An 18,253-nucleotide genomic window follows, 5' to 3' on the forward strand; every position below is an offset into this window, starting at 1 on the left:
ACATGATATATGGAGATGAACCATTGCACTTGAGTACTTACAGCATAGAATCAAGAAGTAGAGGATCATTGATCTCCGAGTGGTGGTGCAAGTGTTTGATGTTTTTCAGCGCAAGTAGGATGACTGTCCCAGCAAGAGAGATCACGAACAATACGATAAACAAAGTACTCCTGTCATGATCTGATAAGTCAAAAAGAAAAATAAAATTGCATTTCCAAATTTTCCTTAATAATCTCAAGACATCTCAAAGTTCGAGATGTATAATAACATCTCCCTGAACAGTTTGATTATAAAATATCTACTTCACTAGTCACTGCTTGCCGCTCATAAAAAAAAACAGTGCAGAATTTTAGGGCTGTTGTGGTTGTAGTGATAGTAACAAAGTCAGCCAAGTGGATTTCAAAGAATATGAGTTCCCTAATTGGAGCTGTTAATCTGATCCAATCAGAAAGCCTTGGCTGACTGATAAGAATAGGATGGTCAGGCATTCAATTCACTCTGAGAGCTGGATTGTTATCAAGGGCTCCCCAAGTGTAAAACAAGGGTGACTTGGTTCTGGGATACCAGCTTCTTGGAGTTATTTCAGTGGTGCAGTGGTATTGTTCCTATTTCTGAGCAAGGAGGCCTGGATTCAAGTTCCACCTGCTCCAGGGGGTGTCATTATATCTCTGAACAAATTGATTAGGAAAAATGTGCAGAACTCCTTCAATACCAGGTCAGCCTGATTATGGAACCATGTTGCTCATAATGGGCTTAAACCCATGATCTACTTATTCAGAAGCAAGTGATCTGACCCTGCATCAATGGAACCTGTATCCCAGGACAAATGTCCTATAAATATAGTACTCAGTGCCTGGGCAAGTGGAGGTTTTAGTGGAATGATGCTATTGTCCCATTAGGGAGTTAGGAAGACCAAGTCAGACAGGGAGGCCCAGATGGTTAGAAGGGTCAAGACAGTCAAGAAGCTCAAAGAGAAATAGCAGGGTACTGTCACTAGACTGCTAATCCAGAACCTCAGGCTGGTGTTCTAGGAAAATGGGTTCCAATCCCACCATAGTAAATGGTGAAACTTGAAATCAACAACATCTACAATTAAAAACTTGCCTAATGTTGACACTGTAACCACTGCTGACTGTCATAAAAATGATTTTCTCATGCTCTTTAGAGCTGGAAATCTGACATCCATACCTGGTCTAGCCGATAGGCCTTCTTCGGTTCTATTTAACCATATAAAATTCAAAACAAAAGGAATGAATCCAGACTACCTGACAGTAACTCAGGAACCAGAACCTATGACAGCAAACACAATCCTGTTGATTCTGTCAGGTCCTCCTTACAACATCTGTGGGCATATGCCATAGACTAGTCAAGCGATAGCCTGATATAGTCGTACTGACAAAATTTACAGGTAATGTTCCAGACACAACCATCACTCTACTGGGTACGTCCTGTCCCACAAGTGCAGGAGTATATAATTAGTACATAGTTGCCCTGGGAGTCTTCAACATTAATTCCAGACCCCATGAAGTCTCGTAGCATCAGATAAAAAAACAGGCAAGGACACCAACTGCTAATTACCACCTACCTTTCCCTCTTTGGCTGGTGTATCAGTACTCAATCAAGTTAAACACTTTGGACCAAGCACTGAGTATTCTGCCATGAGAATCCCCAAGACCAGTTTGGTTGCACCCCTGCTGACCAAGCTGGCTTAGTTCTATAGGACATAGCTGCGAGATTGGATTTGCAGTAAGTGATGAGGGAACCAACAAGATGGGAAAATCTACTCAACTTCACCAATCTATCTACTGTAGATATAACTATACATGATGGTATTTATAAGAGTAACCACTACATAGTCCTTGGAGACAAAGCCCATCTTCACACCTCGGATATCACCTGCATCACGTAATGTTATGCTGTCATCATGCTAAATGGGACAATCTTGGAACAGATCTAACCACTCAGACTGGGTATCCATGAAATGTTGTGGGCATTGATAGCAGCAGAACTGTATTCAGCCACAATCTGTAATTTCCTGGCTGGACATATCTCCCATTGTGCCACAAGCATCAAGCTAGGAGATTAACCTTTGTTCAATGACAATCTCAGGAAGGCGTGCAAAGAGAAGCACTCATGTTGACCCCATTGCAACCTTGTTTTGTTTAACAAAGACACAAATGTTGAATTGTCAAATAAAAGATTTTCAGAGATTTATAAATGTTTATTGTAAACCAGTAGTGTAGCAGAATCACGATTTCTACTTTTTCCTTCTCATACCTTCCAATGTTCCCCACCACAACACTCCACCACCCCCCACAATCACTCCCATTTGAGAAGAACTCTGCTCTTTTTTAATGTAAATCAATTAACAATAAACTATTCACCAGCAACAGTGTAACTATAACCAAAAACTCACCATCAAAAGGGAGAATTGGTGGGGATGGGGTTAAGTAAAAAGTGAGGTCTGCAGATGCTGGAGCTCAGAGCTGAAAATGCGTTGCTGGTTAAAGCACAGCAGGTCAGGCAGCATCCAAGGATCAGGAAAATCGACGTTTCGGGCATAAGCCCTTCATCAGGGTTTAAATCAAGTTGGAATCGGAGAAGGTAATAAGACCATAAGTTATAGGAACAGAATTTGGCCATTTGGCCCATTCAGTATGCTCCACAATTCTATCAGAACTGATATATTTCTCAACTCCATTCTCCTGCCTTCTCCCTAAAACCTTTGATTCCCTAACTAATCAAGAACCTATCTACCTTGTCTTAAATACAGACAATGATTTAGCCTCCACAGCCTTCTGTGGCAACGAGTTCCACAGATTCACCATCCTCTCTAGGCCTCTCAGTATTCTGTAAGCTTCAATAATATCCCTCTAATCCTTCTAAACTCCATCGAGTACCAATCCAGCGTACTCGGCCACTTCTCATATGACAAGGTCTTCATCCCCCAATGGACCCCAGCCATCATGGCCCACATCAATGCCAGAATGCTTCCAGGGTGTTAGTGGACACTGTGTGCTACCTCTCCAAGGACACCTGGATATTGACATAACCATAAAAAGAAGCAGGGAGTTGTGAGCTGTAGATAGTTTGGCCAGGTCCAGGTGCAGGCCCATGAAGTGATCTTCGGACTTTCCATCCACACCAGATGAAGAACTCTTTCTTACTTTTAGGGAAACCCAATCACCAAACAATAAGAAACAACTCCTGCCCAACAGGGATAATGTGACAAGAACCCAATATCAACAACTGAAACAACAACAGTAGGGAAGGGTGGGAGGAAAAGGGGAGAATTAAATTAAAATAGAATTGGAGAGGAAAATAATACAGCCCAGCTCCCGCATTTTTATATCATCTAATTCACCAAATAAAAGAGCAATTAATGAACACTGCCCATCAAGGGCAGTGAAATAGGGACGGTGAGGAGGAGAGGAAGGGAATTAAATTAATATGGAGTTGGAAGGCAAAATAAGGTATTTCTGAATGCATCATTGAATGGTGTTTTTTTCCACTACCTAAATCACCCATGTTACTTGTTTCTTTTGTCCTCCACCACTAAATCACCTGTGTTTCTGGTCCAATTACCAATTTGCATACAAAGCTTATAGGGATGCCAATTTTTAAAACATATTGTGTTTTATATCGAGACGTGCTTTAATGCACAACTGAACAATTCCTTTAATCACCAAATTACCTGTGTTACTTTTTTTCTCCTTTATCTTCCACCACTAAATCAATTGTGTTTCCAATCGATTACCAGTATCATATGCAAAACCCATCGGGACAGTGCAAAAATACCAAAAAGTGAGGAAAAGGAAAGGGGAGAGGATGGGACCAGTTTCTTTTCTCATTTTTATTGCAAACCTACAACTTTAATACAAATTTTACTTTTATTTCAAATCTTTTAAAAGAATGGAAAGCAATTTAGTTTTATAAGCAGACACATACAGAGCTCAGTGCTACCAGAGTGAAACTGCCATTACCACCTTTCACCAAACCACACTCATAAACAGCACAAACATTTCCTTACACCTGATGGAATCACTTGGGACTAATATTTTCAAGATGAACTAAAGGATAGCTCTTGTGATGCAGTGGTAATTTCCTTAGCTCTGGACCAGGAGACCTGGGTTTAAGTCCTACTTGAACTATGTACTAACATCTCTGATACAGGTTGCTTAGAAAATATCTTTTGGTTGACCATTAAAAGGTCTTGTATTTCTAATATTGACAACTCAACTATTGACAAAAGAACTGTACTCCAGAGGTGAGGTGAGATTGACTGTCCTTGACATTAGCGGAGCATCTAATCAACTGGCATCAAGGAGCCCAAGAAAAAGTGGAGTTAATGGGAATTAGAAGAAACCTGTTGCTGGTTGAAGTTATACGCAGCACAAAAGAAGATGGCTGTAGTTGTTAGAGCCATCTCAGCTCCAGGACATCTCTCAAGGAGTTCCTCAAGGCAGTATCCTAGATCCAATCATCTTTAGTTGCTTCATCAATGACCTATTCTCCATAATGAGATAAGAATGTGAACTGATAACTATCCAGCATCATTCAAGACACCTCACACTATAGCAGTCTATGTTCATTGACAGCAAATCCTGGATAAGTGGCCAGTAACATTTATGTCACACAAGTGCAAGGCAAAGACTATCTCCAATAAGACTGAATCTAACCATCATGCCTTGGCATTCAATGGCATTACCATCACTGAAACATCCTGGGCATTACCATTGACCAGAACCTGAACTGAACCAGCCATATAAATTTTGGTGACAAGAGCAGATCAGACACTAGGAAAGCTGTGGCAAGTAACTCACCCATGTCTACTCAAAACCTGTTCACCATTTCCAAGACACAGATCAGTAATATGGAACACTCACCGATTGCCTAGATGAGTGCAGTTTCAATAACATTCAAGAAACTTGACACCATCCAGGACAAAGCAATCCATTTGATGGGGACCCCATTCAACATCTTCAAACATTCTCTTCACTACTAACACATAGTAGCAGCAGTGTGTGAAATCTACAAGATGATGTAACACACCAGACTGCTTTGATGTACTTTTCAAACTTTCCACCCCTACCATCTAGAAAGAAACAATCACAGGTACAGCCCCATTTCCAAGATCCCTTCCAAGCCACACATCATTCTGATTTGAAACTATATCCGTTCTGTCAATGTTGCTGGGTCAAGATTCTGGAATTTCCATCCTAACAACACTGGTGTACATAAACTCTAGAGACTGCAATAGTTCAAGAAGGCAGCTCACCATCTCCAGTACAATTAGAGATGGGCAATAAATCCTGGTCTGGCCAGTGATGTCCACATGTCACAAATGATTTCAAACAAAATCTAGAGAAGCTGTGACAAACAGAGTCTGAGGCTGTCAGGAGACTGAGTGGATCCATATTAGACTGATTGAAATTACTAATATTGTCTAGAGAAACGTTGGATTACCAAGTTGATATTTTGTTCAAGGTACCCAGAGGGTTAAATGCTCCCTTACCTCATCATGCCTGTCATCTCTTCCATTCATCCAAACAAGTCCTCGTCATGCTGATCCTCCACCACTCCCTTCATGACCTCCCATTACCCCTTCACCCTATACAGTCAAAAACCCCATGCATCCCCAATGTCCCGACAAACTCTACCCATCACTGGTTTTCACATTTCCCCTTCTCCCTCACCTGAAAATGGTAAAGCTGGAAGCAAAGTCAATCCTTTACCTGAGATCAATGTTATGTCTCTCCATCGGAGGTAAACATAGAGGTTTCCAAACAACATGCTGTAAAAATACATCAAACTTGTTAGTCACCCCAAACAGAACATGAAGACTTAGATTCCCCACCACAGCAGGTCACCCTGGGACACAGATAAATAAAAGGAAGAGGCAGAATTGAAAAATCAATATCCATTTTTGGTTCAGAACAGTATATTGATTTTCCAGTACACAGAATTACATGCAAATTACAGCACCAAAATAGATCATTTGGTTCAACTGTTCAATGCTAGTATTTACCTTCAAAGTGAATCTTATCACTTAAAACAAATACGAACATTACAAGCTGAATGACCTCCTTGCGTGCTGTATATTTCTATGAGTCCATTAGGGAGAGGGATAGTCCAAGCCATTAGATTATAGCAGGCACCATTATGGGCAAAGAAAGAATATTTAAGGGTCAAGTTATATCTATGTTGCCTAGTTCTTTTAGGAGTCTGCAGTTCTTTACCTGGATTGTAACAGAGCCCAGAAGATCCCAGTATTCCTATTGATAGTGGTGCAGTCAGAGTTCAAGATAAGGAAGTTTCCCTGAGCAGTCCAGAGCACTGAAAGAGAAGAAAGAACATGGGCAGAGTTGTCTCCTCAACGTGTACCACTGTACTGAGTTAACGGGCATATGGTGAGATAGTGATTGGGGCTAAAACTGGGTTTAGAGACACGGGTGTGAGGAAGTGGGTAGGAAGCATAAAGACTGTCAAGATTACCAATCCTATTACTGCTCTGGTTAATAGGCAGTGTGGATATCAGTTCAGGCCATGACTAGAGTTATCTGCAAATCCTCCCTACCTTATTCGACTCACCATCCCCACTCTTCATGCCTCAATAGCATATGGACCCACATCCTCTGGGCACAAGCACAAAGAAACAGTTGATGAGGAGACATCACCAGGGTGTGAAGATAGTGGCAAGGCAGTGCCTCAAGAGAAGACAGCAGGGCAGCATGGTGGCTTAATGGTTAGCATTGATAGTGCCAGGGAGCTGGGTTCGATTCCACCTTCGGACGGCTGTCTGTGTGGAGTTTGCATGTTGTTCTTGTGGTCTGTGTGGGTTTCCTCTAAATGCACTGCTTTCCTCCTACAGTCCAAAGATGTGCAGATTGGGTGAATTGGCAATGCTGAATTGCCCGTAGTGCCCAGGGATGAGTAAGTTAGGTGGATTAATCATGGGAAATGCACATTACAGGGTATGATCTGGGTGGAATGCTCTATGGAGGTTTGGTGCAGACTTGATGGGATGAATGGCCTGCTTCCTGTAGGGATTCTATGATTCTACAATAGGAGATACAGAGAGACTAGGATTTGGAAATAAAGGTTCAGGATGCATTCTACTCACCAGCTGCAGCAAATCCAATGAAGATGGATGTAATATAGAATGACCAAGTCATTGGCTTACTGAATGAAACCACGTAACCGCTGAGAAAAACAAAAAAAAACACAACTACAATAAAGGGCAGGAACAAGGCCTCACTCTGAGCTTTATTGCAGATGCTTGTGGTACAGACGATCATAGAAACAAGAGGAGTGCATTGAGAATTCTCCCTCAAAATTCCCTTTTCCCCCAAATAGTGCAATGCCATAATTTATTTTCAAAAGCACCTATTTATAACCAGCTTGTACTGGCTTCAACCTAGCACAATATAAGGATGTAAACTGCCAACTGAGCAGCATTTCAGTTCTTTCAAGGGATAAATGGGAATAATTGAAGTATTTTATCATTCACAATGAAACAAAATAAAGACCAGAATTAGTTTTGGATTTGATTGAACTAAGGACAGCTGAACACAATTTCCCACAATCCCCTACTCCCAACATTGGAAGGGACTCTTCTGGTACAGTGGACATGTCATTACCTCTGAGGCAAGAGTCCTGGGTTCAAATACCACCTGCTCCAGAGGTGTGTAATAACATATCTGAACAGTTTAATTAGAAAATATGTGGAAAGCAGACCCAGAAGGGCTCTTGTGGCACAGTGGTATCCATCAATGCTCTTGATGCCTTTGCCTTACAGTTAGCTGGGCACCACGGGGAATCAAATGATCTGTTTCACGCTCCAACTTTATTTTGATTTATCCCCTTCCATCTCCCTACCCCTCCCTCACATTTGATGGTGTGCATTGCCTGTAACAGACTTTGGATGTAAATGTCTAATTGGCTACATGGTGATTTACTAGTGGCATTTAAAAGTTAAAAAGAAAAACAATTCACTGTGATTTTATGATGGGAAAGCCATTCAATTATAGGTAAGAGCACTTCCAGATTTAAAAAAAGCGGGTCCAGAGATGAGTCTGCAGAACTTTCTAACCCAGGCAGGGACTTACCTATGTATGTCAGAGTAATGGCGCTATTTTGGTGTTCAACAATAATTGATGTTCCTTTCCAGTCAAATTTCCTGAGTTATTAAACTCTGCAACATGAAATGATTGTCCACAGATTCTGGCACAAAACTTTTTCTCTGCTATGGTTCAGAATCTGGTGTCCAATCCACCCATGGGTTGGGGCTGTCTCCATGAACTGGGTGGTTAGGCCTTACCTGTAGCAGCACAGCTAAGTGAACAAACCAACAAAAAGGAGGCCAGATAATGGCACACTTACAGCAAAGAGGAAGGCCACTCAGCCTGTTGCACCTGTGCTGGTGTTAGAGCCCTTTCTTATTTTTCACTATTTAAATTTTATTCTTTTATCAATTTTGAATTATGAGGTAGAAATGACTGATGGACACAGGGTCAACTTAGATTTAAAAAAAGAATGGATCAGGAAGGCTTCGTTTATTATTGAGGGCAGACCTGGAGGCTAATTGCAGGCTGAGCCTTGATTAAAGGTTCTAATAGACACAGTGACCCGCCAGGAAAAGCAGATAACAGAAAATTGCTACCAACAGGGTCAGTAGATTAGATTACTTACAGTGTGGAAACAGGCCCTTCAGCCCAACAAGTCCACACCGACCCGCTGAAGTGCAACCCACCCATACCCCTACATTTACCCCTTACCTAACACTACAGGCAATTTAGCATGGCCAATTCACCTGACCCGCACATATTAGGACTGTGGGAGGAATCCGGAGCAAACCCACGCAGACAAGGGGAGAACGTGCAAACTCCACACAGTCAGTCGCCTGAGGCAGGAAGTAAACCCAGGTCTCTGGCACTGTGAGGCAACAGTGCTAACCGCTGTGCCACCGTGCTGCCCAGTACTTGAGAATTAGTTCCAGTAGGTCTGAAGGAGACACCATGTTCAACCAGATGGCAGCTGTTGAAAGGTGACTGAGATGTCAGGGAGTGTCTAACAGGTTTGAACCAGAATTAGTTGTTGTTTTGAACAACGTCATCTCAGAGGTTCTGGGCTACCACTGAGACAGCATGAAGATTTGAAAGCTCCCTGTCTACTCTGATATATCAATTTCCAGAAGCCTAAAGAGAGGAGGAATTGCTGCCTTTGCCTGGGTGAACTGAGAACCCTGAACAACATTTCAGGAAAAAAAACAATCAAGCAGTCCACATTTATACCTGTGAACAACGCATTGTGAAGGACATTTATGTAATCTGGCCAGTTTTGTTATTTTCTTTTATTTATCTCTCAAATATGTTCTTTGTCTATCTATCTTTTGTGTGAATGAAGCTGAAAACAAATGCTATGGATTTAAAGCATAGAAGTTAATCAGCTTACCGTGCGGTCCAATTTTCTTTCAGCTAATGTTAGTTGGGGTTTCTGGACATTAATTCCTCACAAAGTCTAGTATTGGTAATGCAAAAGTCTGGTTAGGAACCATTGTAGTGACTATTTGGAGATCTCTGGTGGTTTAATTTGATGGTGTTGTGAATACAAGAGTCAAAAGACTACTTTGGTTCAGCTGTCTGTCTCTGTATGGTAGTACTGGCTCTTTAAAGCTCTATCCAAATATAATCCCACTCTTTCTCATCACTGAGTGGATATAAAATTCAAAAGAACAAAGAATTGAAAGTTCCCAGGGTACATACTAGGTATATCAACTGAACTGATGGGACCAAGTTTTAACTTGAGAAGATATTAGAAGTATAAGAGATAAAAACCTACCAGGGTCCAGCATTACCTGTAAACAACTCCACTGAAAACCATTGACATCTTTGGTCCAACAACCGCTACTACAGATGGTGCAATGAGATTTGAAGCTGAAAATACTCCATAAATAATGGCAAGGCTGGCAAAAGAAACAAGGAAGTTTGATGTTTGGGCAGGCCATTTAATGTTCCATTCTTGCTCTTCCCACTCGTACTGGCAACAACGTTACATTCTCCACTACCTACTGGATCTCTTTCCACAACTGATGTAAAATTTACCCCATCGTCGGTGTCTGTAGAAAATGTTTCTTTTGAAACAGAAGTATGATGCGCTGCACATCCTTAGGTTATACAATAGAAGGTGCTCATAATAATTAGGATGATTCAAACTGGCAGTAAGACACAGACAAGGCATGTTCATAGATTATACAGGGGAGCAGTTGGAAGCTAAGAAGTACATTTTCAATCCCAAATCACACTAAGTGCTCAGACAGCTTCTCTGTGCTCACCTACACTGGCATCTGGTCCTACAATACTTAAATGTTAAAGTTCTCATTCTTGTTTTCAAATTACCCTATAGCCTCATCCCTCCCTATCTGTAATCTTCTCTCGCTGTACATCCTTGCGTGTTTTCTGCCAACCTCCAAATCAGGCATCTTGTTCATCCTGATATTAATTACTCCACCATTGGAGGCAATGTGCCTGGATACTAAGCTTTGGAATTCCTTGTCTTAGCTTCTTTATTTCTCTATCTCCTTTGGGATGCTTCTTAAAACACATCTCTGACCAAACTTCTGGTCCCCTGTCCTAAATATCTCCTACTTTGTCTTGATGTCAAATTTTGTCTTGTTTGCCTTTGGACACTTTACCACATTAAATGTTCACTCTGGTCCCATCATATGACCTCACACTTGCAAGGAATTACTCTGCTATGGATGAGGCTTATGGCTGAAATCAAGGTGCACAGCCTGGGGAACATCAGATTTCCAGCACACCTCAGAAAACGGAGATCAGTGTGCCACACAAGCATTAATGCCAACCAAATCATGTGAAATTTGTCTTGTGTCTTCAGCAAAATTGAACTCCCTCACTTGAGGTGAGCTTGGTGATATGGGGTTTATGGTGTGGCATCCCTACGGCCTTGCTCCCTCCACCCTGATGAAGTCTGTGGATGTTTGGCAATTAGTCAAATAATATCGACCCCACTAAACCACCTCCTGGAAGCATAGTGTAATGACTCAGAGATAGGTTGTGAGGTACCTCAGTCCACATATAATACTATAGACTGTTTCAGCAGTCAGTAAAGAGTCAAGATTTCTGGTACCTGTTGTAACCGCTGCTGGAGAAACTGCTGTTGGTCAAACTCCTTATTACTGTTTGCTGCAAAACAACAGTGAAAGGGTTTACATTTATAAATTTCTCATAAATATCCACAACTGAAGCATACTCACATTACACTTCTTTGGTACACAAGGGCCAACCATTCCCCACATTGCTCGATCCCACAAGCAGGAATGAGATGTGTTTATCTGTTTTTAATAGCCTTGGTTGTGAATTGAATGTTGAATTACAGAATCAGGGAGGAGTCCCCTTTCAGTACTGAACTTTGGATCTTTAACATCTGCCCCAATTAGTAGAATGGACATTGGTTTAATGTTTAATGTGTTATCTGAAAGATGCCCTTATAACAGCACTGCACTCTCTTAGTACTCCAATGAAGAGTCACCTTAAATTATGTGCTCAAAGTATGGCCTGTGGCCATATTATAGTTAGTAATGAATAAAGAAATAAAATGTTTGGAAGGGGTAAATGTGAAAGTTAATAGATTCTAACTTTAGGTAAGGCTGACTCTAATGGCATGAATCAAAGACTGTTCACGGTAAAGTAGGATCATCTGTTCACGGGAGTAATGCCACTAATCAGTGGTAACTTTTCAAAACGTAATTTAATGTGATATAAAATCAATTTATTCCTTTAAAGGGCAGGGTTTCTATTTTCCTAAAATACAGACAGAGACAACTAAAGAGGTGAGATAACATTAAAAGCTTCATTGCTGGTTCACACCTATGCTGGTGAACAGAAAGCGTATACAAAAGAAATAACAAAAGGACAAAACAGAAAGTCGAAGCTATGAAAGGAGAGTATTAAAATAAGCTTAAACTTTTGCAATTACTTTGGGATAAGAAAGTGGTTGGTGTGTGTGCTGCCATCCATATCTTCTAATTGTGCGTTCTTTCCTTAAGGGTTATATGGTCTACTGTGTGCAATGGTAGCTACTTTCTAGTTCAATGGGAAGAGGCTTGGGGTGCAAACAATATGTGGTTTATTCCACCTCTGCAAATATATACAGGTCATAAGAATAGGTTCTACATCGCTACAAAGACTGTTGGGAGGACATGGCCTTAAGTCTGTCTCCCATGTGATCTTACTTCCCGTCCTATGAAGTCCTTATGATATTATTGCAGTGGATGATGCTTACTTCACTAGGTCAAGTATTAACCCTTTTGGATCCTTCTCAATGCTCAATAGTTGGAGTAATATGGGCCCCTTGGAAATATATAGAAGGTGAAATTGTGAACAAAAATAAGCAAATGATGGACATACTGAATAGCTACTCTGTGTTAGGATTTACAGTAGAATGAAGGGACAGTATGCCAGATAGAATGGCACCAGACCCAGCCCAACATGGGCTCAGATAGCAGCCCAGGTCAGTGTCATTTCATCAAACAAGAGGAATGCACAGCAGAGCTTCAAGAAGGTAAGTGATCTTCTCAGCTTTGCAACGTAAGTGTCACTACTTTCCCTCTACTACCTCACACTTACTCTAACTTTGTCACTGCACACAACTCCCACCACTATCACTATCCATTGACCAACCATTGAAGTCAGATTGGTGTTGACTTGCCAAAACACTCCTTCCTGCAGTACCCCATGCTGAAATGTTTTCATTCATGTGATGGGAACATCGCTGGCTAGGTCAGTATTTATTGTTCGTTCCAAATTGCCCAGGGGGCCGTTAAGAGTCAACTACTTTTCTGTGGGTCTGGAGTCACATGTAAACCAGACTAGGTGAGGATGGCAGTTTCCTTCCCTAAAGGACATTAGTGAACCAGATGGGTTTTCCAACAATTGACAATAGTTTCATGGTTATCATTAGACACTTAATTCTAGATTTTCATTGAATTCAAATTCTACAACCATCAGCCCTGGGTCAATTCAAATACCCCCCACTAGGCCGTCACCTCTCCAATGTTATATTTTGGAGCTGGCCTTAAATATAGTCTTTATTCCCTCAGTGTACAGCATAATGCATCTCATCCCCAGTCTTGAGTTCCCCATTTTCCTAAATACCGCATGGATTGCTCCCTAATAATCCCCCCTTGATTTTTACTGCCCAAACCTTCAGGTGATCATGGCCAACCCCAGAATGATTTGCAAGGACAGCCCTGCATGAGCATAGTCTAATTTCCTGCCTGATTTAGTAATAATCCCAGACTGGTTGGACTTGACCTACAGGATTGACCATGGCCCAGTCTCTGGACTAGAGGGACATGGATCCTGGGATCCTGATTGTACCAAATGCCTGACAGACCGTGGCTCACCTCTTGCATTGAGATCAGACAATACACTTGACAAAATGTTGTGGTACGCCCTGACCATAGATCACCTTCAATCTTCTAACAAAATGGATGAACTTAAAGCTAGGTTTACCTTCCAGAGGGGACTGAAAGACTGCCATGTATTCTGTTTTATAGAGACATGGCTCACTCCTGCTATACCTGACTGTGCCTTAAAACCTGAAGGTTTCTCTATATTGTATATCACGTGGACTGCACAGCATTCGAGGGGTAGGGCAAGGGGCAATGGAGTCTGCCTCCTAATCAACACCCCCTGGTGCTCACTTACTGCACATCAGATCTAGAGTATCTAACAGTGAAATACAGTCACTATATCTGCCACACAAGTTCACATCCGTCATCCTGAAAGCACAGCAACAGACTTCATTAGCAATTGTATAGAGGACTACGTGCCAAAGAAGTCAATCTGTGTGTTCTCCAACTGGAAACAATGGATGAACCAGGAAATCTATTGTCTACTGAAGATCAGGCGTGTGGCATTCAGATGACCTAGATCTTTACAGGAAATCCAAATACGAGCTCCACAGGGCCATTAGAGATGCCAAGAATCAAGGCCGGGCTAAGTTAGAGACACAAACTAGCCACACATATACCCGCCATCTGTGGCAAGGTCTACACTACACAATGGGCTACAAAATGAAGCAGAACAGAATAGTGAACAAAAGTACACCCCTCCCTGATGTGCCCAGTGCTTTCTACAGTCAGTCCGAACAGAAAGTCAGTGAAATGTTGTTACCTGACCCGACAGCCTCAGACAAACCTATTCTCTCAGTCACCACGACAATAGTCAAATTGACCTTCTTGAAAATAAATCCATGGAAAGCAATGAAGTCCCCAACTGTGCACTCAGATCCTGTGCAAACCAGCTGGGAGGAGTATTCGCTGACATCTTTAACCTCTCCTTGCTACAATCTGAAGTCCCCACCTGCCCGGGATTCATTAGCCTTACCCGTAAGACGCCTCGCATTGAAATAAATGCAGTTCAATTCATCAGAATTACCTTGTTATCTGTCTTGCTCTTGTATGCCTTTTCCAATTAACTTGCTATTTTCAGATTCCAAAGCATATTCATCTGTCTTTCAACTTTTACTGCAACTGAGGACCCCCCCACACACACACACACAAATTTAAAGTCTCCTGAAATAGAACTAGCAAATTTCCCTCCCAGAATACTGGTCCCTTTCCAGTTCAGGTGAAACCCATTCCTTTTGAATAGGCCTTCTCTGCCCCAGAAGAAGTCCCAATGATCCAAAAATCTGAATCCTTGCACATTGCACCACCTATTCAACCATTGATTTATTTGCCCTATGCTGTTATTCCTATTCTCACCAGAATGCAACACTGGGAGTAAACCAGAGATTACTACCTTTGAGATTCTGCTTAACCTTCTAGCTAACCTCTTCTATTCACTCTGCTAAAGCTTAACCTTTTCCCTAACAATGCCATTCCTCCAGTCTGTACAACAAGTTCTTATCAGATCTGTTTGAAGTCTGTCCCCTTTAGCATGTTAGTCGTGACACACAACACGATGGAGTATCTCTTCAATGTGAAAGTGCGGCTTTCTTTCCAGAATGCTGGTGTACTGGTCACTCCTACCAAAACTGTTAATGAGGGATGCATCTGTAACAGGTAGATCAGGGAGTATGAGTTAAAATAGATTTATCACCTGACACAGATTCGGTCTAGCAGCTATGTCTTGTAGGACACGGCTAGCTTGGTCAATAGTGGTGCTACTGAGCCACTCTTTGTGAAGGACCTTGAAAGCCACCATTCTGTGCCCTCGCCATCTTCACCTGTAGTGTTCAAAATGGAGGAATATTGATTTATCAGCTGACTGGGATACACATGTGCACACTATACATCAGTGCACACAATATATAACACAGTCAGGTCTTAGAGTCATAGTCATAGAGACATACAGCATGAAACATACTCTTCAGTACAACCTGTGCATGCCAAACATAATCCTAAACTAAACTAGTGCTACCTGCCTGCTCCTGGCCTATATTCCTCCAAGCCTTTCCTATTCTTGTACTTATCTAAATGTCTTTTAAATGTTGTAACTGTGCCCACATACACCACTTTCTCAGAAGTTCATTCCACAAGTGAACCCTCTGTGTAAAAAAATTGCCTCTCGTGTCCTTTTTAAAACTCTCTCCTCTCACCTTAAAAATAAGCCCCCACAAGACTTGAAATCCCCCATCCAAGGAAAAAGACACCTACCATTAATCCTACCTATACCCTCATGATTTTATAAACCTCTATAAGATCACCAAACAATCTCCAATGCTCAAGGGAAAAAAGTCCCAGCCTTTCTTTATAACTCAAACCTTTCATACCCATCAACATCCATCTTTGTGATTCTTTTAAAATCAGTTTTTGAAATTTGTTTACAACACTAATTATTTACAATGCTAGAATATCACAGAATTATGCACATTCTAAGTTTACTGCATTACAGCAAATTAAACACATCTAGATAATTGACCACAGTGACTCCATTGCATTGAGAGAATTACTGCAGAAGAGCAGAACATCCACATGTACAAACCTGATTGGTTTGAATCTGTGCCATAAGACAACAAGTAGTGCCCCAAGTCATACTGATCTTTTTTACCTTCAACAATTCTGACATTCAATATGGTTCTTCTGATTGACTATTTCAAACTAAGCCTGAATTGTGGAACACATTCCATGGGCTGAAAGGTCATAGTCATAGTCATGTCTTCTTCTGTTCTAGTACTAAGAACTAATTTATAGCCTCTTGTCATTAATCAGTGAAATTAATGTTTCAACATATAATTTTAAGCTTTCCCAGAATATGGAATGCTTGTTAGATGTTCACACACTCTGTGTACTCCTTTGACTACAGACTTAAATTTCAGCTTTCATGTAGTAATTCTTAATTCTCAACCTTGCCATCATCCTGATGCATCCACGCTGTAGCTATCACATAGTGAAGGAAAGAGAAAAAAAAGTGAGAGAGAGATGAAACATATTCGCAAGTAAAGATATAATGTTAAGTTTATCGAAACGCCGTGTGCTTGGAGTTATGATTAGGGACTTGAGTGACTGAAACAATCTGTAATTGAGCAGAGAGGGGATTTTTTTGAAGTTTGTATTGGTATAGAAAGATTTGAAGATACAAGGCTATAGGGAGAGAGCTAGGCAATTGGATTGCTTTTGGTTGTTTGAGCAGTGAGCCAGCATAGATATGACTGGCCTCCTCTGTGCTGTAAACATAATATGGTTCTGAACAGCAAGTTAAATTAAGATGTGCCCTGTGACTCCTGTTCAAATGATGTCATGATCATGGGTTGCTGGTGGGAGATAATGTTATTTAAAGAACAGAGTTTCTGTTGTGTCCTAGTCAAGAGATCACATGTTATGAATTGATGATTAAATAGCAACAGCAGCCAATTATTTCAGTCTCTCCTGTAAAGTCTGTTTGTCCCCTCAATTCCAGATGGCTTCTTGACATCACTCCTCCAGCATTTCATTTTTTAGAAATGGGATGCACAGTGAATGTTTGCTGACTGTTTGACTATGGTGGGCATAAACTCCTTCCCTGTCAGAAGCCTGAGAGGATTCTCTTATCCTCACCCAGCAATCTACAGCGTTTTTGTCACCTCCAGCATATGTCAACAGTAAACACGTCTTCCATCCCTTATCAACACCCTGTGTTCACTTCTCAGTCACCCCCAACATCCTTCTCCCATAGTAATTTCCCATGGAAGCATAGCAGAAGCAATCTGTCCTGTTCTTCGTATGTTCTTACCACTGAAGATCACAACGCACTTTCCAGGTGAAAAACAGATTTACTTAAACTTTTTTTTTCCAATCTAACGTACTGTATTTACTGCTCACAATACTTTGGGAAAAGTAGGAGCAGGTTGGGTGTTCAGTCATCTATTCAGGCCACAAAGCTGACACCAGTAACCTGTAATTTTAATTTTCTGATTCATTCCTACTCCGACCTCTCCTACGCGGATCCAACCAAACTCAACATAAACTCCACGAACCTCCATTAGGAACGTTTTGCAGTCTTTCCGGATACAAAGGTAAGTCCAACAATTTCAAATCACAAGCTCTGCCCCTTGTGTTTTGGACAGCAAGTGTTGGTGGTAAATTCTACCCTGTCCATTCAAACCTAAACAATTACAACTATTATTTATTTGTTCACATCTCTCTTTGCACTGTAATATCTTCGTTTTTAATTGTTCCTCATTTCACAGACATTACAGCTTGTTCTTTAAACCTAGCCTTTCACTGCTTTGTTGAAAAACTATTACATCTCAAATCATTTTAAGGAAACTTTACACACCTGAAGCTTTAAGTCCGTTTCTCTCCCCACAGATGGTGAATATTTCTACCCGTATTTCAAGTTTCCAGCACCGAAAACAAAGTACTTAGCCCTTGTAATAGAGCTTAGCAATGGATTCGCTGTCCTGGGATTCGCTGCCCATGTCAACTGGGCTAACACTCACCTCTATGTTCCCGCAGGTAGTGAAGGCGGTGAAGATGAGCATGAAGCCGATACCCAGGAGGTAAACATTGATCACCTTGCGATCGCCCATTGAGACACTGAACGGTACAGCAGCAGCTGAGAGTTAAGGAGAATGAAGATGACTCTGTCCATCAGAGAGAGGGGCGGGGTTTGTTGCGTGGGACTGTCCCTCACTCACCGTTGACACCAGAGCCTCTGGTTCCTCTCTGATTGTTTTTTCTCTCTTATCCGGCATCCTTCAACTCACTCATGGCCCCATAAACGAATTTACACATGATACAGTA

The 18,253-nt window shown here is 41.4% G+C and overlaps 1 protein-coding gene across 1 annotated transcript in view; it reads right to left on the minus strand.

The window, feature by feature from the left end:
- LOC132825211 (UNC93-like protein MFSD11) overlaps positions 1 to 18,039 on the minus strand; it is a 30,435-nt gene extending 12,396 nt beyond the window's left edge. Inside the window, exons 1-7 of the mRNA XM_060840273.1 lie at positions 17,950 to 18,039; positions 11,149 to 11,204; positions 9,857 to 9,964; positions 7,124 to 7,203; positions 6,240 to 6,336; positions 5,736 to 5,794; positions 42 to 180 (exon numbers count right to left, since the gene is read on the minus strand). Coding sequence (XP_060696256.1) covers positions 42 to 180; positions 5,736 to 5,794; positions 6,240 to 6,336; positions 7,124 to 7,203; positions 9,857 to 9,964; positions 11,149 to 11,204; positions 17,950 to 18,039 — 629 coding nt within the window. The remainder of the gene's footprint in view (positions 1 to 41; positions 181 to 5,735; positions 5,795 to 6,239; positions 6,337 to 7,123; positions 7,204 to 9,856; positions 9,965 to 11,148; positions 11,205 to 17,949) is intronic.
- Between the last annotated feature and the right edge of the window lie 214 nt (positions 18,040 to 18,253).

This window comes from Hemiscyllium ocellatum, chromosome 20 (assembly GCF_020745735.1).
Source record: "Hemiscyllium ocellatum isolate sHemOce1 chromosome 20, sHemOce1.pat.X.cur, whole genome shotgun sequence".
Lineage (NCBI taxonomy): Eukaryota > Metazoa > Chordata > Chondrichthyes > Orectolobiformes > Hemiscylliidae > Hemiscyllium > Hemiscyllium ocellatum.